At 48.9% G+C, this 23,603-nt stretch overlaps 1 protein-coding gene across 1 annotated transcript in view; it reads right to left on the reverse strand.

The window, feature by feature from the left end:
• Nucleotides 1-23,603, reverse strand: part of PCCA (propionyl-CoA carboxylase subunit alpha) — a 3,020,006-nt gene that overhangs the window by 1,376,224 nt on the left and 1,620,179 nt on the right. Inside the window, exon 16 of the mRNA XM_069637005.1 lies at nt 18,603-18,678. Within this exon, the coding sequence (XP_069493106.1) occupies nt 18,603-18,678 (76 nt within the window). The remainder of the gene's footprint in view (nt 1-18,602; nt 18,679-23,603) is intronic.

Below are 23,603 nucleotides of genomic sequence, written 5' to 3' on the forward strand. Positions count from 1 at the left end.
CTTCTGAAGCCAAAGCAGCCATGTCAGGTTTGAAGATGCTCAAGGCCAAAGTGCACATTCTTACAAAGCTCCAAACTGGGTACCCTGAAACTTATTTTCCATTAAACACCAGACATTTTCGGTGGTATAAACTACTGGCTTTTGAGTTTAGGTGGGCACCACGGAACGGTGCTCCGGCAGGACAATTATTGCCGAAGCGCAGCTCTGTCTTGTTGCGGCCCAATTCCTTCCCGCAACACAGCAATCAATATACGCCAGAAAAGTGAATGCAAGACTTAGCAAAATGTAATATGAATATAATCTCCATTTCGAGCATCTGCAACCAAAGTTATCGCATTGCAAGCTTTAAATGTCTCTTATTTCCATATCTGAGGTGTACTGAGCACGAGATTATGCAGTACTAGTCAGCACAGTACCTTCTTCTTGGCACCAGTTTGCTCCTCGAAAGAACGAGCGCACATGAATGTAGCATGTCCCTGATCATTGGACAATTAGGTAGGGTGTTTACAATTGAGATAGTGTAAAACAGAATTCCTTAAAAAACATCCACACAGAAAATACAGAGCGATTTAAAAGTGTTATGGGGAAGAGAAGAAGGAACTCCTGTTTTGCTATTTTGTTTTTCAGAAACGACAGCTTTATAAATCAGGGCTCTACATGTACCCTAACAAACAGGCAATTGCAGCACATGCAATCTTCAAATAATCCCATCAGGGATAATTTTCTCTAGGAGGGTCAGCACTGGACTGAATCCCCGCAATGAACGGAGCGCAGCTCAATTCATGAACTGGGGAAATGTAGAGTGCATACGTTCACAGAGGTGTTTGTTTACAAGGATCTGCACGCCGCCCAGCTGAAAGCCAAAAGCTATAAAACCCATTCCAAAATGGAGGCAGGCTGAAATGGACTTACGGCATCCCGATACCATTGAAAACTTACTATATTGTTCTAATCATAAAAATATTTAAGAAATTACCAACTACGAAAGTGTTACAATCGGGTCTACGTTATAAAACCGAATCACAAAAACTTAAACAAAATTACTTTCTCTGGGCACTGCGACGAATCCAGGGAATTCACCCTTTCTCCCAAAGGGGGAGCCACGCCCTCGGAGACTAAGGAGACAAGCCCACTATGCAAAAAAATCACTCCCTAGAGGACTGGACAAGCAGAATCTCACAGATGAACCAACCCTCCGCCTCTTCAGTGAGCAACTCCAACATCTCCCATACCAATGTCCCAAAGGGTTACTGCATACATGGGGGCTGATAACAATGTTAAAGAAAAGGGCCCCTTAACTATGCTTGGTTTGGCTGATGACCTCTCCCAGAAACCGGAATCCCAGGACTATATTATGTGTCTCGTTGCAGGGAGAGACTTATACGGGACAAGATCTTTTCTTGGTGTGGAGGTGCCGACACAGGACAAGTTGACCACTAGAAGCAATCCAACTAGAGAGTGACCGTGCAGAGCAGAAGCTGCCGCTGTAGCGCAGAGCGGATGCATTCTGGAGGCAGGACCACAACGCAAAGATGGTGGGCAGAGAGCTTGCAGAACGCTGCCAAGCCCAGGAGCGCTAGAAGCCCCATGCGTGAAGTTCTTGAGAGGAGCAAGACTGAGCCACCACCGAGAAGGAATACAGGCGCACCCGCAGGAAGTAACACGGAACCGATGACTGCAGAGCCCGGTTCCACCATGGAAGGAGCAACTGCCTCCCACAAAGAAGGCCATCGCGAAGAAGCAGGTATGCAGTTCTCAACAAGGAGAGGGATGGGGGCGCTTGAGCTCTGCAGCGCTCCGACAGGGAGCCAGAACGCTGAGAAAGCAGACCAAGGGCCAAAGAGGGCTGATAGCCCATAAACCCACAAAGACTAAGAAATACCAAAAGGGGGAACACCTGAGCGTTATAACCCATTGAGGGGTTATCAGAGACCAAAGAGAGCGAAATACCCAAAGGGAGTTAAGTTGACAGCCATAACCCATGAGGGGTTATCGGAAACTGGAAATCGAGCAAAAGAACAAAAGGGGCTGAGGTGGAAAGGTTAAAACCCAAGAGGGGTTACGAGAAGTCAGAAAGTATGAACAATACCAAACAGGCGTGCACTTGAGCGCGACAACTCACGAGGAATTATTAGAATCCATTAAGCGAGCCAAATACACAAAGCAGATGAAGTTGAAAGACACAATCTGCAGGGGTTACTAGAAACCAAAAAGCAAACAGAACTCCCAAAGGGGGTGAACTTGAAAGGTATTAGCCAAAAGGGGCTTATAGAAACAAGAGATTAAGAGAAATACCAGAGAAGTGAAACAGTCCACAAGAGGGGAAAACCTGGAAAAGCATACAGAGTCCAGTTAGGGATAAGATTCTGAGCCACTCAAAAAGGGTAGAAACCTACAACATCCCAAAACCTCAAGTAGAGGCAGAAGGTCCCCATTGGGCCACAAGAACTTACCATTGGCACGAATCAGATGCCCTGGAGGGGTAAGCCAGATGAATCTTCACTCAACGTATTTAGAACAGAAGAACATGTTACCTACCAACTGTAACATTCTTTCAATTGGATGTTCCTCCCACGTATTCCTCACCTTAGATATTCGTATCTTCAGCTTTGCTGCTTCGGACAAGAATTTCTACACACCAGAGGGCGCTGTGCTTGAGGCCGCAGCATCGATGTCCCTCGAAGGCTGCCGTTGAGCGTCAATGTCATCCGCAGTATAAAAGGCTCGAGCTGCGTCCGTTGGCCTCAGTTCAGTTTTTTTTTTTATATAACAAGTTGAATAGTTGAACAGGCTATTTTTAGACCTCAAGCTCTCAAGGATTTCAGAGTATAATTGACGTAAACTGTACGGTGGGGTGGGGTAGGCTGGGAGGGTCAATGAGGAATACGTGGGAGGAACATCCAATTGAAAGAACGTTACAGTTGGCAAGTAACTTGTTCTTCGAATGGATTGTGTCCTCCCATGTATTCCTCATCTTAGATAAACTCCCAAGGCAGTAAATAAAAATGGAGGTGGGATTACTGGTTAATTTTAAATCATGGATTGTATGAAGGACGGCTTTGGCAAAAAGGCCTCCTTGTGATAATGTTGAATCTAGAGAATAGTGCTTCACAAAAGGCGTGCATAGAGGACCAGGTGGCCGCTGCACAAATGTCTTGCACCGGGACACCCCTCTGAAGGGTCGTTGAAGTTGCCATGCCCCTGGTTGAATGAGCCCTTAGCCCATCAGGAGGATCTTTCCCAGCTAATCTATAGCATTCAGTAATTACTAGAATTATCCACCTGGACAACGTCTGTTTGGTTACTGCTAGACCTCATTTGTGTCTAGTATATGCGACAAAAAGTTGATCACTTTGCCTAAATTTAGCCAATCTGGTGATCTAGAAACTGAGAGCCCTTCTAGGGTCCAGTCTGTGTAGTCTTTCTTCCTCCTTACTCGCATGAGGAGGAGGATAGAAGGAAGCTAAAGTGATTTTTTGTGACGGGAAAGTCAGACTATTTTGGCAAAAAAGAGGGTTTGACTTTAAGAGTAACCTTGTCCTTATGAAAAATAGTGTGAGGAGGCTTACAAGAGAGCGTCTGCAACTCACTCACCCTGCGGGCTGATGTAATTGCCACAAGAAGTATTGTCTTTAAAGTAAGGAGCCTTAGCGTACAAGAGTGTAAGGGCTCAAATGGAATACATGAGAGGAATTTTAAAACTAAATTTAAATCCCAGACAGGTACCTGAAAAGGGGTTAGAGGGCACACATTTGTGAGCCCTTTAAGAAACTGAATAACCAAGGGGATCTTGAAGTAAGACACTTCCTCTGTGGAGCGCTTAAAAATAGATAGCGCTGCCAAGTATCCTTTGATCATGCCAACTTGGAGCCCCAAATTGACCAAGTGTAAAAGGAAAGAAAGTACTATAGGAGTATTGCAAAGGAATGGATCCACATTCTTTTCCCTGCACCAGTTACTGAACTTCTTCCAACGACAACGGGATACGGACTTCATTGCTGGCCTTCTGGCCGAAAGCAAAATCTCCATTACGTCGTCCGGGAGGTCCCAATCCTCTCAGCCTCTCAGAAACTATGCATGAAGGCTGAGTGTTTTGACCTCTGGATGGAGAACCCGACCTTCCTCTTGCGAGAGGAGAGCCTCTCTTTGTGGAAGACTTATTGGAGGGCAAATGGACATGTCCAGAAGGTCCGGGTACTATGTTCTCCTGGCCCAATCTGGGGCAATTAGGATCATGGTTTTCCTGAACTTTCTCAACCTCCTGATTACGTGAGGAATCACGGGGACCGGAGGAAATGCGTACAAAAGTGGAAACTCCCATTCCACCACAAACGCGTCTCCTAGAGCTCCTCTTGGAGGGAATTCCCTTGAGCAGTACTGATCGAACTTCTGGTTGACACTGGTCGCGAACAGATCCACTTGAGGGGTTCCCCAAAGGGTGAAGATCTCTTGAAGGACGTCCTGTGCTCTGCCAGCTCAGGGCGTCCGGCGCCGTGTTCTTATCCCCAACTAGGTGAACTGCCGACAGAGAGATTCCTCCTTGTATTGCCCAGAACCAGAGCTGCATTCCCTCTCTGCACAGTGGTAGTGATCCTACACCCCCCTATTTTGTTGAGGTAGTACATGGCCACTGTGTTGTCCGTCATTATCAGGACATTCTTTCCCCGTAGAGGGCAGAAAGGCCTTCAGCGCTAGTCTCATCACCATCAGCTCCAAAAGGTTGATGTTTAGTTTGGACTCCGATGGAGACCAACGACCACTGATTTACAGATGGTTGGTGTGGTCTCCCCATCATGTGAGTGAGGCGTCCATCACTACTGCGAGCGATGGACTTTTTGGCCTTGGCCTTTTTGGCCATGGTTGCCAAAAAGGTTCTCCCTTGAGAATATGGTCCTTGCAAGTCCACTATAGCAGATCATGAGCCACTCTGGTCGGACCTGCAAAAGATCTGACATATTCCCCGAAAATTGGGACCATTGAGTCCTGAGGGCCCATTGAAGGTATCTCATTCTCAATCTGGCCTCTGGCACCAGAAAAATGCAGGATGCCATGAGGCCGAGCAACCTTAGAAAATCGAAGGCCAGCAAATGCTGGGCATTCTGAAACTTTGTTACCATCTGCAGAATGTGATGAGCTCTCTCCTCTGGAAGCGAGGCTTTGCCCGAGGAAGGATCCAGGACTGCTCCGATGAATTGGAGTCTTTGGAATGTTATCATATTTGACTTCTTATAATTGAGGGAGAAGCCAAGTCTGTGCAAGAAGTGGCAGGTCATGGTCAGATGTTCCTGGGCTGGTTCGGGTGAACTTGCCCTGATTAACCAGTCGTCCGGCAAAGGGTAGATGTTAATCCCCCCCTCTCCTGAGACTCGCTGCCACTACCGTCATCAGCTTGGTAAAAACCCTCGGGCCGAGGTCAGCCCAAACGGCAGAACTCAAAACTGATCGTGAGAACTGCCAACCACGAATCTCATGTACTTTCTGTGCTTGAGAGGGATCGGCACATGAAAGTAAGCATCCTGAAGATCCAATGATACCAACCAGTCTTTGAGTTGGAGAGCCTGAAGGATCTGAGAAAGGGTTACCATCTTGAACTTGTCCTTCCTGAGGAACTTGTTCAAGTGTCTTAAGTCCAGGATGGGTCTCAATCCTCCGTCCTTCTTTGGGATGAGAAAGTAAGGGGAGTACCAACCCTTGTTCCTCACATACACATTCTATTGCACCTTTCTCTAGCAGGGTTAAGATCTCCTGCACAATGAGCGGGTCTGGAATTTTGGTAAAAACCGCTCCTGGTGGATGGTCCCCGAGGCCTTCTTTGAAAGGGGAGGCAGTAACCCTGGGCTACTGATTCCAGTGCCCAAGCATCTGAAGTAATGTCCCGCCATTCGTTCAGATGCTGAGTGATCCTGCCTCCCACTGGGGTTTTGTGGGTCAAGGCTTAAGAGTGGCTTTGCAGACAGTTGGCGCTGTTGGGGCTGATCTAGCAGTTTTTCCTCTTCCACCACAAGGGCATTTTCTTTGCGGTCCTTTTTGACTGGCCTGTCCCTTCCTTCTCCCAAATGAGAAGTAGAATCGAAAAGGACGACTCCTCCAGGAAGATGAGCTTGAGTAGGAGTGCTGTTGAGGTTGTCTTATAGAGGCGCCAAGTGACTTAGCCGCCGCTTTTGAGGTCTGCAGTTTTTCTAAACTTTCGTCCACCTTGCTGCCAAATAACCTCAAGCCATCAAATGGCATATTGAGCAGCCTGGTCTGCACGTCTAGTGCAAAGCCTGACTTTCTCAGCCATGCAAATCTGCGTAGCGCTGTGCTAGACGCCATGGACCTGCTGATGCAGTCAGCAGTGTCCAGTCCTGATTGGAGGCATTCCCCCATAGCCTCTTTTCCATCCCTCACAATTGCAAGGAAACCTTCCCATTCCTCACCCTCAGGAACGTGTTCAGCAGCTGCCGTCATACAATCCCACAGGGTGCATGTGAATCTTGCAAGGGTGCAAGTCATATTTATCGATTTTAAGGCCATGCTGCCCAAAGAAAAGACCTTTTGGGACCAGTCAATTTTTTTATCATCCCTATCTGGGGGAATTGAAGGATAAACTGAATGCATAGCGGATGTGGCCGCCTGGACCACTAAGCTCTCAGGCAATGGATGTTTTGATAAATATTCTGGATCAGATGAAGGCGGCCTGTATTTCCCTACACATTTTTGATTCACAGCTGGTCCCGAATCTGGGGTTTCCCATGTGGTTATAACCCTTTTTTTGCAGTGCTGTGTGAAAGGGAAGGACAGGGTCCATTTGGGGGCCTTCATTGAGGATGTCCGTCAGGTCATCCTGCTCGTAACTAGGGGAATTTCTGTTCCACCCCATAAATTCTATCACCCTATTCATAAGGGTTCTATATCCACAGTCTGCATGATCAGCAGGGTCGGGTCTGTCAAAATCCATTTCAGGAGCAGTATCCAGCCCACTGGCTGTTTGCAGGCATTCATATAGATCAGCTATCTTAGAATGAGGATCCATTATTCCTCAGGGACATCTCTTGTTCAAAATTTTACCCCGGCTTGGGAAACGTACTCTTCAAAGGATTGCTCCTAATAATTGGAAGCCATAGATTTGAAAAAAATCTTGGCTAGGCTCCGCATAGTACCTTTTATCCGACGATGTAATGGGTAAAGATCTCGGCTTCGACAAGGGGGTCGATTTGGCAGCCGGAATTAACGCTGGCCTCAACAAAGGTGTCGATGCACGGTCGGCCACCAGGGGGCGCCGGATGAAGACCTAGCTCCACGTCGCTCCGCCAGGGCTGCCTAAATCCTTAAAAATCTTGCCGTTTCTTCAGTCCTTTTGCCGACTTGCACTGCATACCACTGCAGGGGAATACACCAGCATCCCCCCCGAAAAATCCCGGCGAAAATCGGGCCTGCCTGAGCCTCCTGCACCGTGTGAAAGCCCTGCCGGTGACAGAGTCGGCGGGAAGGAAGCGCCGTCATCGGCAGTGCCCATCAGAGCCCCGCCGGAACAACGCCGCGCTCACCAATCGACCCCCGAGGCTCCCGGGACAGCTGCTGCAGAACCGGTGTCGCCGCCCTGCGAACTGAGAGGTGAGGACTTGCCCTACCCCTCCCCCCCTGGGCCTCCGCTCCAGCCGCTGCCGCCACAGCCACCGACTGGTCCTGAGCTCGGAGGGGCGCCCAATTGGACCTGGGGCCGCCTCCTCCTCCCCCCCCCCTGGTACAACACCCGCGCGGGCTCTCCCTCCCCGGCCGCCGCCGTGGACGGGTCGCCTGGGTTGAGGGCTGCCCGTGGGGAGGAAACATCAAGTGCGGGGGAGGCACTCGCGGCGGCTGGAAGAGGGGGAGGGGATATTTCGGGGCGGCCGGCAACGAAGACTGAACACCAGCGGGTCGGAGCGGACCCGCCGGGGGATTGCTCCTGACCCAAGGCGCTGCAACTTGAGGTTGCCTCCTAAAAGGAAGTGCAGCACAACTGGAATAGTGGAGGTGCTCACTCCAAACACCAGGGAAAAAGCACCCGCCACGCACTGGAAGAGAAGCCAAGGACTCGCCCCCGGACGCCTAGACCCAAACTTGCCACCTCGGCCGGAGTAAGCGCGCCGACACATCCGGCTGGCGCCACCCTCACCGCCTGCATAATCACCCCCCCACCCTCTGAACTACACGATAAAACATGCCCAGGGTTGGGTCACATTGGACATAAGGCCAGACTGCGCAGGCCAAGGCCCGACAGGGGGCAACGCAACACGCTGGGAACCAGGGATAAGGCCACCAGCCGACAATCCACCGGAGGCCACAGAAACGGATCGAAGGCCTAAGGACCCCCCAGGAGGGAACCTCCGATCCAACGGAACCGCACCCAGTGCCACCCCCATAGGGTTAGAATGGGAAAGGATCAGCCCCGCAGGGGAACGACCCAAAACAAAATAGATAAATACACGATGAGCACCCCGGCGGCTCTCCAGGACCCAACTAGTTGGGCGGACAACGAGTCAACGAAGGGGGATGCGGCCCAAACGCTGTCTCTCACCGACATCATGGCAGCAATCAACGACTCCAGAGCCTCGGTAGAGACCAAAATAGATGGCTTGGCCTCCGAGGTGTCCTTTGTGAGGCAAGACTTAAGGAACCTAACTACCAGGGTTGGGGAAGCAGAACAACGAATATCCGACACCGAAGACACAGTTAAAAACCTGGGAGACCGCCTTGAACAAATGGAACGGAAAATCACCACGCTCGAAAATAGAGCTGAAGACAGTGAGGGCAGGTCCCGCCGGAATAATCTCTGCATACTCGGCCTTCCCGAGAAAGAGGAGGGGCCCTCTATGGAGCGCTTTCTGGAAGACTGGCTGGCAGACTTGATGGCTCCCAAGCAACTCTCTAAATTTTTCTCAATAAAAAGAGCACACAGAGTTCCGACGGGCAGACCAGTCCTGGGGGCCGCCCCACGAACGATAATCGCAAAACTCATGAACTACAGGGACCGAGACACACTGCTGCACATGGCAAGGGCGACTGGCCCCATCACTTACAATGGTAACCGAATCGGGTTCTTCCCCGACTATACGAGAGAGGTCCAGAAGTCGCGACAATCCTACGACTCCATAAAAAAGAAACTGTCACCCCTGGGCATTAAATACGCACTCTTTTTTCCGGCAACATTCAAGGTATACCACAATGGCAAGGTCCATGTGTTCTACACCCCCCGCGAGGCCTGGGAGTGGTTAGAAACACAGGTCCTCTCTACTCCATGCCCGAATAGACCGGGTGGAAGCACACCCCGCAGGCACGACAGAGACACCGACCACCCCGCTGGACAGGTCACCCCACCACATGAAGAAGCCGGAAAACCCGGATCTCTGATCAACATGAGACACACCTGAAATTGTGCAACTACTCACCGACAGGACTAAGGAAGCGGTATGAGATCCTCACAGCCGGCGGCCCTGGAGGGGCTGTGGGGGAAGTGGACAACTAACACCTCTACGCCCCCTGAGGGGGACTCTTCACTGTTAGTTCTACGTTACGTTCAGTGGTTACCTTGAACCACACGAGTTGCGGGGTAGGCTCCTTCTGACCCCTCCCCCCGCCACCGAGTTGGGGCCTTTGCCCCCTTAGTAGTTTAAATGGTTAGGGGAACAGGTACTTCTGGTTGGGGGGAAGTGCAGGGTGGGGGGAGTTTGGGGGTTTTCTTGGGGAAGGAAGGGAAAGGCCTCATGTCACAAATACCAGCAGTAATGGTCAGCAAAACAGAAACTCAGAGAAATCCTTGCATAAGATATGAGAGGGACCGAAACGTCCCCCCCCACTGACCAGCATATACCCATCTACACGGACATGGCCTACGGTTCACAGGTTAGGGTTCTAGAGTTTGCACATGTAACACACAAAATTGATCATCAAATAAGAACGGCAGGAGGGCTCAGATGTCAGTTACGCCTCAAAACGGCCGACAAAATAGAAACACAGGAAACGCACCGCATCCTTCCATATAACCCCGAACCAAGACTCATGCCGATATAACACAAAAGAGACAAATATCTCTGTTGACCTGGAACGTAAACGGCTTGGGGCGGGCATAAAGCGTAAACTGGTACTTCAATACCTTAACCGCCATTCCCCAGACATTGCATTCATAACAGAAACCCACCTGATCGGTACCAACAGTGGGCTCTTTAGAAAAACAAACTACCCACACACATACCTCGCCGGGTTCTCCAGAGGTTCTAGGGGAGTCATGATCCTCATACATAAAAGATTCCCGTTTATCACAAGGAAAGTCAAAGCAGACCCTCGGGGCAGGTTTGTGATGGTACTGGGGGAACTGCAGGGGGAGACTTGGGGCCTCGTGGCAGTGTATGCACCTCCCACGCTTACAGCGGAACTCCTTGTTGAGCTCCAAGATATGATACTAGAAGAGCGGGCGGACTCATGGGCAATAGGGGGAGATTTCAATGAGGTCATGGAGACAGCCTAGGACAGAACACACGTGGGCAGCAGAGCAGTAGACACCCCGACCAAACTCCGCACCTTTGCAGAAGCTATGGGGCTATCTGACACATGGAGGGCAGCCCACCCCACGGATCAGGGCTACTCGTTCTATTCGAACGCACACCGGTCCCTATCCAGACTCGATTATATCCTCATCCCCATGAACATGGCCCACCGACTATTATCTGCAGAACTCCTGGCGAGAGGGATCTCTGACCACTCCCCCCTGTTGGTGAAACTCAACGGTCTGACAACAAAACAGGAACCCACCTGGCGCCTGAACACCTACTATTTAGGGATACCCGAAATACTAGAGGGGCTTGCAAATAAAACATCGGAATACTTCGACCTAAATGAGGGGGCGGTGGACTGGCCAATAATAAGGTGGGAAGCATACAAGACCGTCATAAGGGGGGAAGCAATTTCCTTGGTGGCAGCTCACCGCAAACAGCACATCGAGGCAATCTCCGAAGCGAAGGCCCAGGTAACTAGGCGAGAGGCGCAACTCCTCGAAGAGCGAACCCAGGAGGCACATGAGGTGTTGGTAACAGCCCAAACAATCCTGAAAGACAGGGCCTTAGACAACGCCCGAACCGCCCACTGGCTGGTCCGGAGCCAGATATACGAGAGGGGAGACAAAGCCACCAAAACATTAGCCTGGCTGGAGCGTAGAGAGCAGAGTAAAGGACAAGTACGGGCCATCCAAACCCCGGACGGGGATTTACTAATGGGGGACGCGGAGATTGCCGGGGAATTTGCAAACTACTACAGAGAAATATACTCCCCGCAAATACGAGAACCCCCAATAAACATCCCAAACTTTCTTGACGTGATCACGATCCCCCGCCTCTCTGAATCCCAGATAGAACAGTTAGACACAGCCATCACCGAAGACGAGGTAGGGGAAGCCCTCTCTCAACTACAAACCGTGAAGACCCCCGGCCCCAACGGGTTCCCGGTAGAACTGTGGAAATAACTGGGTGTAACCACAATGAAACATATGCACACCATGTTCCTCTGTAGCAGAGAACAGGGCACCCTCCCCCCAGACCTCCAAAAAATGACAATAGTGGTGATCCCCAAAGCAGGGAAACCCTCGGAGCACTGCGCCTCCTACAGGCCTATCTCTTTAATAAATGGGGAGGCCAAAATACTAGCCAGAGTCCTCGCTGGCAGACTGCTGGGGGTGATGGGATCTCTAATCCATCCGGACCAGTGTGGATTTATGCCCGGTAAGTCCACACGAATTAATCTCCGCAGGGTCCAGAGTGCTCTTGATTGGGCGGACGAGATCCCGTCCCCGCTGGCCCTCCTGGCGGTGGACTTTGAGAAGGCTTTCGACTCGGTGGGATGGGATGCCCTGTGGGACATAATGGAACGCATGGGCTTTGGACAATACTTTACGTCCTGGGTTAAGCTCCTTTACTCCCTTCCCGAGGCCTCTGTAAGAGTCAATGGGAAATCATTCGCCACATTCCCGCTGAGTAGGGGGACCAGGCAGGGATGCCCCTTCTCTCCCCTGCTGTTTATCCTCGCTATCGAGCCTTTGGCAATCCGGCTGAGAACTGATACACAATGGACAGGGTTCGCCTGGCCACGGGGCGGGGAGGAAAGGGTCTCGCTGTATGCGGATGACCTTTTGATATATTTGAGCAACCCAATACCAACACTTCATGGGGCTCCGGGTCAACACACAGAAAACAATCTACTTCCCGGTACAGGGAGGAGAGGAAGCAATTCCAGATCCCTGTCCGTACTCCGTTTCAATTCTGGGCTTCACCTACCTATGCATAAGAATGAATAGGACACAGGAGGACTTCCCCAAACTGAACCTGCACCCGATAATGGAAAAACTAGAGAACGATGTCGCCCACTGGCACTCCCTCCCACTTTCATTACTCGGGAGGGCAGCACTTTTTAAGATGCTGGCACTCCCGAGATTTCTGTACATCCTCCAAAATGCCCCGTTCCCATCCCGGGCACAACATTCGCAGATATCAACCGGACCCTCCGCACACTTCTCTGGGGAGGGAAACAGCCACGCATTGCCCTAAAAACGCTCTACCGCTTTGTGTGGGAAGGGGGTATAGGACTGCCCAACATCCGCACATACTGGGCGGCACAAGCGGGGGTGGCGAATGAATGGCTACACGGAGACCCGCTGCTACCACACATCCGAGTGGAGACACGAGACACTGGCCCTCCCTCCCCTCTGCATATTCTATACGATAGCCCAAGGAACCTAAAAGAGGCACTGACCGGGTCCCGTCACATAAAGCGAGTTTGGAGGGAGATAGATACTTAGGCTGGGAAGACAGACCAACCCTGATCCAACCCCTCTGGCGTAATGCACATCTCCCCGAAATACAAAAAATGGGCCATTTTGAAACCTGGGAGAGGAAAGGGATTTCCACACTGGCGGACATTGTCCAGGAGGGGCGACTGGTAGACTTTGAAACCCTACAGACGAGGCACGGGCTGTTACCCATGGACCGCTTTAGGTACCTCCAAGTTACGCACGCCATTAATACCCAATTCCCGAACCTGGCCGATATACCCGCCTGCTCTCCCTTGGAAACAAACATACTCCCACAAAGTATCCCACACAAGGTAACCTCCACCCTCTATCAGGCAATTAACTCCTTTGGATCCGGGGAGCTCGTCAACCTCAGGGATAAATGGGAACAGGACATAGGGCGACTGGAGACAGAAGAGTGGGTGGAAGCCCTGATGTCCCCGCGGGAAATTGGGATCGATGCCAAACTCCGGATGATTCAGCTCTGAATCCTACACAGGTCTTACTATTCCAGAACGCAAATGGCCACCTGGGGGGGGGGGGGTGACAACGCAGAATGTACCCGATGCAAAAGAGCAGAGGGTACCTTCTACCACATGTTGTGGGAATGCGGGGTGCTGCTGCAGGAGTTTTGGACCACGTGTTTACTCCGCCTCTCCAGAATACTTGGTACCACAATCCTGAGAGACCCTAAACTTATCCTGCTAGGTATAGGAGGCGAAACTGACCTTAATAAACACGAAAGAATATTTCTAGGAGTAGCACTTGGTGCGGGAAAGAGACTCACGGCAGCCACATGGGGCTCGGGGGACAGGATAACCATTGACAGATGGTCCAATGAAATGGACAGATGCGCCTCCCTGGAGAGGCGAATTTACAATGCAAGGGATTCCCCCCGTAAGTTTCAGAAAATATGGGGAAAATGGGAATTATAAAATGTTAAGGCCATAACAAGGGGCAGCGGCGACGCCCCGCGCAGCCACCGGGCGGGTGGTGCGGATTCTCGACCCCCACCCCGCCCTCCCTGCCGTACCACACAGAAGTCTAGAGTTATGTTATGCACTGCTATCTACTGCGACCTTGATGTTGGATCTCCTAATGTCTTCTGTGTACTCACGTTGAATGTGCTACCGTCTCTTTTTTCTTTTGTTCTCTGTTCAATAAACCAATAAAAAAAGATTTATAAAAAAAAAACAAAGGTGTCAATGCCATCGACGCAGGCTTCAACACTGTCGAAGGAGTCTTCGACATAAGCATCGTCAAGTAAGTTGTCAATGCTACCTTCGATGCCGGCTTCGAGTGAGCCTTCGATAGTGGCGTCGAGGAGACATTCGACACCGACTTCGATGGCGGATGGACACTCGACTCCATTTTGTCAGGTGTTACCTCCAATTTAGGCACCGGTAGGCTTATTTTGCTTTTTTTTTTTTTTAATAAGGTGTCAGAGAAATTTCTTCCGACGATACCCTTAACGCCTTTTCACTGGAATTAGTATGTTTGGTCTCTGACCTCCCCCTGTCACTTCTAGAGTGAGCTGGGGCATGGTCTTCATACAACTTTCGAGGGTTTCTGGGCCACATTCTCGAAAATGTTCATCATCGAGGCTCTGAAAGCCTCCCATTTTCTGGGGGAATCCTGCTTTGAAGGGCAGGTGATAACCCCAGTCTCAGATGACTAAGAAGAGGAAGAGGGAGATGTTGTCTTTTCTTAAATTTATTTGACAAAGAAGAGGACGATTTCCTTGATCGACTCCTCGATCTTGATTTCGTCAACTTGTGTCGAGATGTACCACTCGACTCCCCCGAGTCTTTCTTTCTTCTCGAAGAAGACTTCGAGCATTGCTCCCCCACAGCCAGTTTACCTCTTCGTTCCTTAAGAGATATGTTGGTCATTGCCTCACAGGAACGGCATTCTTTGACCCGATGGTTCGGACCCAAGCACCAGAGGCAATTTTGATGGGTGTAGGTGATCTCCTTCCCGCATTTCTGACACTTTTTTAAAGCCAGTCTTTGGCGTGGAAGGATTTCATGAGGAAGACTTAGTTCGAAGAACTGAAGTACTATTTTCGTGACACGAAGCTAAAGCTATCGGAAAAACTGAACTGAGGCCAACGGGCGCGGCTTGAGCCTTTTATACTGCGGATGACGTCAACGGCAGCCCTCGAGGGACATCGACGCCACTGCCTCAAGCCCTCTGGTGTGGAGACATTTTTTGCCGAAGCAGCAAAGCTGAAGATGTGAATATCTAAGATGAGGAATACGTGGGAGGACACAATCCATTCAGAATTACACTATCCAGTACCCAATGACAGACCAGTGTATAATTTTTAAACAATGCATACTAGAAACCTAAAGGTCTAAAACATTAATAAACCATATTTGATGACTAGGCTCCGACACAGAGCTATGAAAATAAAAATGAAGGCATACCTAACAAGAGCACTCGGCTGATCGTTACATTACAGTGGTTGGAAAGTAGTTCAATGTGACTGCAAGCTACAACATACAGGGGGATATAAATACACCAAAGTGATGTCCACGATTAGTATCCAAATATTCTGGTTCCAAGCTCCATGATTTCGATACTCTACCAGTTTATTGTTGTAATATTGTGCTGTATGATTTTGTTCAATCTGTTTCCAAGTGCTCCAGTTGACAGTTAAGGGAAGAACAAGTAGATAAAGTTATTTGCCCAAGTTCACACCTTTTTTGTCAAGTGGTGGGGGGAAGAGAGAATAAGAACAATGTAACGGAGGAGCTAAGTATGTCTACCGGAAGTCCTGTCCCCATTCTGCCTATATGTTGGCAGCCGAAAATTGCAACATGTGCAAAGCCAATAAGATTGCATGTGCGAAGAAGCACTGAAGAAAATGCAAAGCCATTTCATAAATGTACAGATGCAGTAACACAAATAGACTTAATCATAAGGCTGGCTAAATGCGTAGTGAATAAACTGCAGGCGGTGCAGCCAAATACATATATGTGTGTATAGAATCTGGATGTTCCACAACACATTTTAGCAAACTTGGACCCCTTGAATGAAAGGGCGAAGTGTGGTGCAGCAGATTAGAATAGCTGATGGCGAACAAAGATTCGAGAAGACTTGCCTGGCCCAGTGTCATGAGTTGGGGCCGCCAAGAGCCTGGTTATCTACTTGAGAAGATACAATGAACGTGGAGCTCCTGTTTCAGGTGTAAAGGAAAAACACTAGAAGTGACAGGTTTACTTCATTTAATCGTATTAAATGCAACGAAGGAGCTCAAAACGTGGTCCGGAATCACAAGGTCAAATGAAAATAGACTTAGGGGCGAGCTCCACCGAGACCAGACGATAAGGCCATGCCTTCACTCCCTTTTAGTCTCATGCACATTGAGCCTTCGCAAGGCCGAGTACAAATGCATTAATTGAATGGCAGATCACAAGAGTGATGATGGATGTTGGGCTAATTGGGTGAGGAGGCATGACCCGGCCAACCCCAAGCATCTGGGGTACCAGCTTGTATGCTGCTAGCGAGTGGAATATTCCAGAAGGGTACAAGCGTGCCAACCAATTGTAGAGGGCCATGTAGTAAGGAGCCCTATAGTTTGAGAAGCTACTAGAACGTAGTGTATTTTCATGACACGGAAGATGACTTGCCCTTGGGGTGGGGGCTTAGTTGTCCATCTGACCTTAGAGACCCCCCCGCCCTTATAGAAATTATACATAGATGTTCCCTTTAAGCCTATCACATCCCCTAATAGGTTTTCTTATTTTGCCACGTAATATGATGTCACTTATGGCAAATATTTAGTATAAAGTTGTGTTTTTTCATGTAATGTTTCGAGGAACTCTTGAGAGTAAATAATGTGCTGCGTCTGTTGATGCCCGTTGTACTCCCTGTTTTAACAAGTGTAATTAAAACAGTTGTCTATTTGTCCAACTTCCTGAGTTGGTCTGATTTATGAGTAAGATCTGTATCCCAATCCATCGCAGATACTGTTACCTTGTCTTAAAGGACATCCGGGTTCAACAAGAAGCAGAATCTTCTAGTAAACAAGTTGCTAACCTTGCTGCTAGACAGCACCTGCACCCCCTCGCTCCTCCCTGAAATCCCTCTGATTTAATGTAGCACATAATATTGGTATCTGGAATGGTAAGTACTCACATGTTTGGTCTATACGGAAACGAGAGTGATGTGACCAAGATCATAATATTTTGGCCAGTTGTTGAAGTGAAGGTTAGAACCCAGGTGTTCTGGTTACAAGGTTGGTAATAAACCCAATAGTCTTCCTCTCTTCTTTCCTTCCCATCCTCTCTTCACCTCCTCCCCAAGCATATTATTAGCGAGACAGCATGAAGGACAGTGGACGTTTGCCTGTGGGGGTAAGGATTAAAGATCGCACTGTGCTTGTGCAGATTTGGGTGTGAATGGAGTGTGGGGTGTACTTTTAAGGAAGGGAATGTATTTATGTGTAGTATGGGGTAAGAATGTGCCTGAAGAAGTGTGGCACTATGCCTTTGTGGGGTAAGTTGGTGGATGAATCGCCTATGTAAATGTGCAAATGTGGAGTTTAGGAATGCTTTCAGAATGCATGGAGAGCAGGGAAATGCCTGTGTGCCTGTGACAGTGAGAAACTGGGTGAAATGTGTTTTTGGAAGTGCTTAGTATGCGGAAACGTGGAGGTGTAGATGAAAGTTCGTCTATGTCTGAGGCAACGGGGTGAGTGGTCTGGGGAGGTGGTTGGAAGCATAGAGTGTACAGATATGTGCATCTGTTTACATGTGGGTATGTGCGTTTGAGGGGGCATGCCTAGTGTGTGGGGTGGAGAATGAAGTAGATACCAGAACAATACAGTGTTGGAGATCTCCAATTTAGAAGTGTTGCTTATCCTGCACAAGATTATTATGACCAATCCAGTCTGATCTTCGGTGAAAATTCGACTAAAGGGCAATTTCCTAATCACCAACTCATTCTCATTATTGCATAGTCCCTATAAATTGTTAATTAATGCAAAAACACTCCCTGTTCATCAGAATTGTTTGCCCTTCCTGGTGGGTAGTATTGCTAATAATGCTTAAGGTGAATGTTGCAGATCTGTTCCACACTGAATAATTGTAAACTCTGCTTGTTGGCCCTCATAATTAATGCCATCTAATTGTCATTGCTGCCAATCCTGTGACACTAAATTCTCTGTGCGGTAGTGAGGTGGGACCTACACACCAATGCACTTGTGTATAATGTGCTTCCTATTTAAAAACTATCTTAGTGAAGAAACTATTAAGCTGTCTCATAAAAATCATGCTTGCTTGTTCGACAGTCACATTCTTTATCTGGAAATGGGAAATATTTCAGAGTGATCCGTGGGTTTACACAATTTGTGAATGGAAACAAAGGAGTTTATAAAACAAAAAGCACATAAATTGACAGTGGTCCTGGGGACACTAGGAACAATAACGGTAAAACATAAAGCAATCAAAAAACAATCACAATTCCAGTTATCGCTTAGAACATCTCTAAATAAGTTAACACAAGGGGTTAAAAAAGCTCGTCTTAAACACTTTCAAGAGATGCCATCAATGGCTAGTGCAAGGTAATTGAATCGTTCAGTTGCTACAAAATGTGTGAAACCCTTCACGAAAAAACTGTCTTTTAACCAAATACTGCAGCAAAAATTAATCTCTTGTTTTTAAGCACCTCAGCTTAATTAGCACACACTTTCTCTCTTTAAATTTGCATTAATTAAGCTGTAGTTTTATTCGGTTTTCCAATTACTGCATTTTCATGCAGGTCCTTTACACTGCAGCCGAACACAAATTTCTGCATTTACCTCGGATGACATAGCTATCCAGAGCTTCCTCCATTCTTTCCAATGCTTCAGCTCGGTTAGAGCCATGTGTGACCAACTGAAAACAAACCGTTTTAGTTTAGAGATAAAATTTGAAACTGACATTCTTGCATTATAACAGAATTCATCACACACCTATATCAAGTAAGCATTTCAGGCTAGACTGTTTAAAGATATGACATCTAGATCAAAAGAGTGTCACTTTGTTGCAGAAAACCTGTTCTTAGTGGAGCCATTCAGTCAAGAGGTTTCGTAGGGGTAAGTGAAATTCTACAAATCCGATAGGCAGAAATTTCACAAAAATCTGTGCATACATCTTCTATTTGTCCCAATTTTGCTTAACCCCAAAATGTGCATTTCCAGCAGAAAACATTGTAACATTTCACAATTTCAGTGATGAAAAGATGAAAGGAGAAATCATTTAACAGATTCTTCTCTCGCAATTTTCTCATCAGATCGATATCCATTCCAGCATCAGCTGGAAGGAAAAATGTTCAACAGGCGGAGTAGTGCCCTTGACTTCGCCATTAATCCACCTTGACTATGTTCGGTCGGCAGCTCCGGACGGGGCGTTGGTGGTGGTAAATATACTTCGCCCCTACGCCCGCGAATCTCAGTTCCCACCTTTATTCTCCAAGCTCAGCCACTGCAGAGAAAAACTGGCAAGAAAACGGCCAAAGAGCCAAAAGAGAATAGAAAATGGATATCAAAATCTCAACATTTTGTGTCTGGAAGATAGAGACCACAGAAGGCATGCAGCACTGAACCCAGAAAAGAGCAGAAGACCCTAGAACCATCATTTACCTCTTTCCTCTCAAGAGAAAGACAGCCACTGACTGCAGATGCTTTCATAGCAGGGATGGACGGAAGGGGTGATGAGGAATCTGCAGGAGAATAATCCATGGAAAGAACTTTATGGTAAGTCATCTTTCCTTCAATGGATTGCCTTTGTCTCACAGATTCCTCTTCAGATAGATTCCCAAAGCAGTACTCGTGCTGGAGGCGGGATGAAAGCATACACAGCAGAAGATTCTACAAAACCGCCCTTCCAAACCGAGCATCAGCTCCACGGGCAAAGTCTAGTCTGCAATACTTTGTTACAGTATGAAGTGAAGACCAGGTGGCAGCACAGCAAATGTCTTTAACCAGTACTCCTCTTGGCAGCGCCATAGAGGTTGAGACCCCTCTGGTGGAATGGGCACCGATACCCAGGGGCACCTCTTTCCCTGCGCTGTTATAGCACTCTGTTATGCACAGCGTGATCCATGGAAAATTGTTAGTTTAGAGACTGCTAAACCTTTCCCGGCCACAGAAAAGGCCACAAATTGGTCGACTTCCTGGGCAGTATATGCTAAATATGCTATATACATCCTGGCCACATCCACATCCTGGCCACATAAAAACTCAATGCCCTCTTAGGTTCTAGTCTGTGTAATCGCTTCTCCTAGAGGGACACGGGGGCACATAAAACCCAAGAAGGTCAATTGCCTGAGATGAGTGGAATGCGGACATCACATTGGGCAGGAATCCGGGCCTCACTTTTACAGAAACTTTCTCTCGAAAGAAACATAGGAAAGGTGGCTTATAAGACAGGGCCTACAGCTCGCCCGACCTGCCTGGCCGAATTGATGCCACCAGGAAAGCAGTTTTCAACCGCAAAGAACAAGAATGTAAAGGCTCAAACAGAGCAACCACAGGAAACTAGAGGACCAAATAAAGGTCCCCGTCAGGAACAACAAAAGGAGTAGGCAGAAACATATTCACAAGGCCCTTCAGGAATTGGGCCAGAACTAGGATTGTGAAGGAGGACCATTGATCCGAAGAGCCTTTGAACACAAAGCCTCCACGTATCCGTTGACTGTAGTGGCCTGAAGGCCTGACGGGGCCAGTGACAGAAGAAACTTCACCACTGTAGTGGTAGGGCAAGAGATAGGGTCAATCCCACATTCCCTGCACCACGCCTCAATCTTCTCCATGTGCATACATACAGCGACCTTGTTGACAGTCTGCGTGCAGCCAGCAGTACCTTGTGTACCTCCCCAGAGAGGCCCCAGTCGTCATATCTCATCCTCTAAACAGCCAAGAATGTAGGTCAAGGGATTTCAGGATCGGGTGGACCCAATCTTCCGACTGGGATAGGAGACCCGGATGACAAGGCAACCAGAGAGGTGGGCAGATGGTCAAGTCCAAAAGCTCTGAGAACCATGTCCTCCTCGCCCAAACCGGGCGTTGAAGATCAGGGTTGCCCGAAAACATCCTCAACCTCCTGAGAACCCACGGAATTACAGAAATCGGAGGGCAGGCATAGTGGAGGGAGAAGGTTCAGTCCACTAGAAATGCATCCCCCAGTGCACCATTCGCTGGGAATACCCTTAAGCAAAAATGTCTGAACGTCCTGTTGGACTGTGTGGCAAACAAATCCACTGCTGAGGTACCCCAGAAAGAGAAGACCTCCTCTAAGACTTCCAGGCACACTTCACACTTGTGTGAGATGGTCCTCTGCCTGCTCAAAGCATCCGCTAACCCATTCTCTGTCCCCACCAGATAAACTGCAGAGTCCAATATCTGGTTCTCCAACAGCCAGAACCACAGCTGCATCACTTCTCTGTAAAGGGGGAAGGAGCACGCTTCTCTGTAAAGGGGGAAGGAGCACACGCCACCCTACTTGTCAAGAGCAGGACATGCTTATCCTTCAGAGTAGGAGCGAATGCCTGATGGCTCGCAACTCCAGCCTGTTGATGTGCCACCTGGCCGCCATTGCTGACCAAAGCCTGGCCACCTGCAAATCCTCGCAGTGAGCACCTCGAGCCTTCAAGGACGCATCCCTGACCACCCGGACCTGGGGCCACGGAGGCCAGAAGGGGTCCCCCACCATCATGTTGCTGCTTGTCCATCAAGAGAGGTCATCTACCACTGATCTGGACACTCTAAGAATGTCCCTCAAGGTGCTGAAGTACTGGGACCACTGACCCCACAGGAGCCATTGCCAAGATAGTCTCCGCAGCCTGGCCTCTGGCACCAGAAAAATGCAGGAGGTCATGAGACTTAAGAGGCGGAGGAAGAAAGCCGCTGGTATGGTGGTGTGGTTCTGAAAGAGTTGGACCATCTGTGTGACGCTGGCGACTCATGGTGGGAGATGGGGAGGTCTTCCCCACCAGAGTGTCTAAGACTGCTCTGATCAACTGGAGCCTCTGTGCCGGTGTCGTGTGGGACTTTTGCAAGTTCACAGAGTCCAGTTATGGAAACACATGGACGCCGGATCTCCTGAGGTGAGCCGTGACTACCGCCATGAGCTTGGTGAAGATCCTTGGAGTGGAGGTCAACCCAAAGGGGAGCACCTTGAATTGGTAGTGCCTGTCATCTAGGAGGAATCTCAGGAACTTCCTCTGCTTCTGGTGGATCAGCACATGAAAGTATGCACCCTGAAGATCTATGGACACCAGCCAGTTTTGCAACTCGAGAGTGTGGAGAATGTCTCTCAACATCACCCTCTTGAATTTGTCCTTCCTCAGGAATTTGTTCAAAGCCCTGAGGTCAAAGATGGGATAGAGACCACCCTCTCCCCCTTCTTTGGTCCACTTGGAAATACCAGGAATACCAGCCTGACCCTCTCTTCTCAAAGGGTACCTCTTCCACTGCACCCTTCAACAGCAGGCTGCACAGTTCTTCCTGGAGTTCCTGTTCCAGCTGATCAGGAGGTGGTGGCGGTGGTCTGTCCGGCAGCCTTATTAAAAAAGGCAGACAGTAGCCCCACCGCACGAGCTGAGGTGCTCGGCTATCCTTCCTCCAACCGGGGAATCATGGGGGCAGTGATGTCCCAGCCGCTGCTGCCACTCTTTGCTAGTCTCTAGAGGCCCCCCTGCCCCTTCCGAAGCACAAGAAACACATCCACTCCCGCAGGGCTTGCAGGAGCTGAGCCTTCCTGCCATAGGTGACATAGCACTGATAGCCTCTACCCCTTCATGAAAAACTAAAAGGCAGGCTTGGCAGGCTGTCGCACAGCCAGGCCCCGGCTATTTTGAGGCTAGCACAGACTCTTTGAAATTCTTCAGAAAGTCGAAAAGATTCTCACCATCAAAAGCAATGTAAAGGAGTTTATTTTGGACATTGGCTGAAAATCCTGAAGTATGCAGGTAAGCCTGCCTTCTGTGCACTGTGGCCAACCCCATTGCTCTGCCAACACAGTCTGCGACGTCCAGTCCAATCTGCAAAGACAGCCGGGCAAGCTTCTTGCAGTCGTCTGTCAACTGCTGCAAACAGTCTCACAGCTCCCCTTTGGGGATGTACTGGGCAGCGTGCCCAATGGCTGTCCATAAACCGAAAGTATATTTGCTGAATAGGCAGGAGACATTGACCGCTGTCAAGGCCATGCTGCCTGAGGAAAGGATTTACAACTTTTTTTACCTTCTCCATCGGTTGGGAGATTGGATGGAAGTGGCTGGCCTGGTGGACACTGTAGCCACCTGCACTACTAACCCCTCAGGTGTTGGGTAGGAAGATGGATATGGACGATCTCCCCTTACCGGCCTGTATTTTTTGGAAAGGTCAGAGTTGACTGGGGGTGTGGTGCAAGGGCGCTGCCACAAGGTGGAAATAGTGTCCACGATAGCTGCGTTGAAGGGCACAGCCCTCTCCGCAGCAGGGGTTTATAGTCTTTCCAACAAAATAAAATCCATTGAAAAAGAAATCCATCGAATTAAAAACACTGAAAATAAATGCATCGAAATACTATATTTTACATTTCAAGGTACATATCCATCGAAACTGGTCCATCGAATATAGGAATTTGATGAAACCTGCCTCACATTAAAACATTACATGGAGCTGTCCAGTGCTGAAATCTTCAAAGTATTTTGGCACTGGCCAGCTTCATGTAATGTTTTAATCTTTATGGGGGATACCCCACCCCCCCAACCACCTAACCTTAACCCTAACCCTGACCCTAAAATCCAATGAAAATTATTCAATGAAAATGCTTTTCGA

Source organism: Ambystoma mexicanum, chromosome 7p (assembly GCF_040938575.1).
Source record: "Ambystoma mexicanum isolate Mex_15411 chromosome 7p, UKY_AmexF1_1, whole genome shotgun sequence".
Taxonomy (NCBI): domain Eukaryota; kingdom Metazoa; phylum Chordata; class Amphibia; order Caudata; family Ambystomatidae; genus Ambystoma; species Ambystoma mexicanum.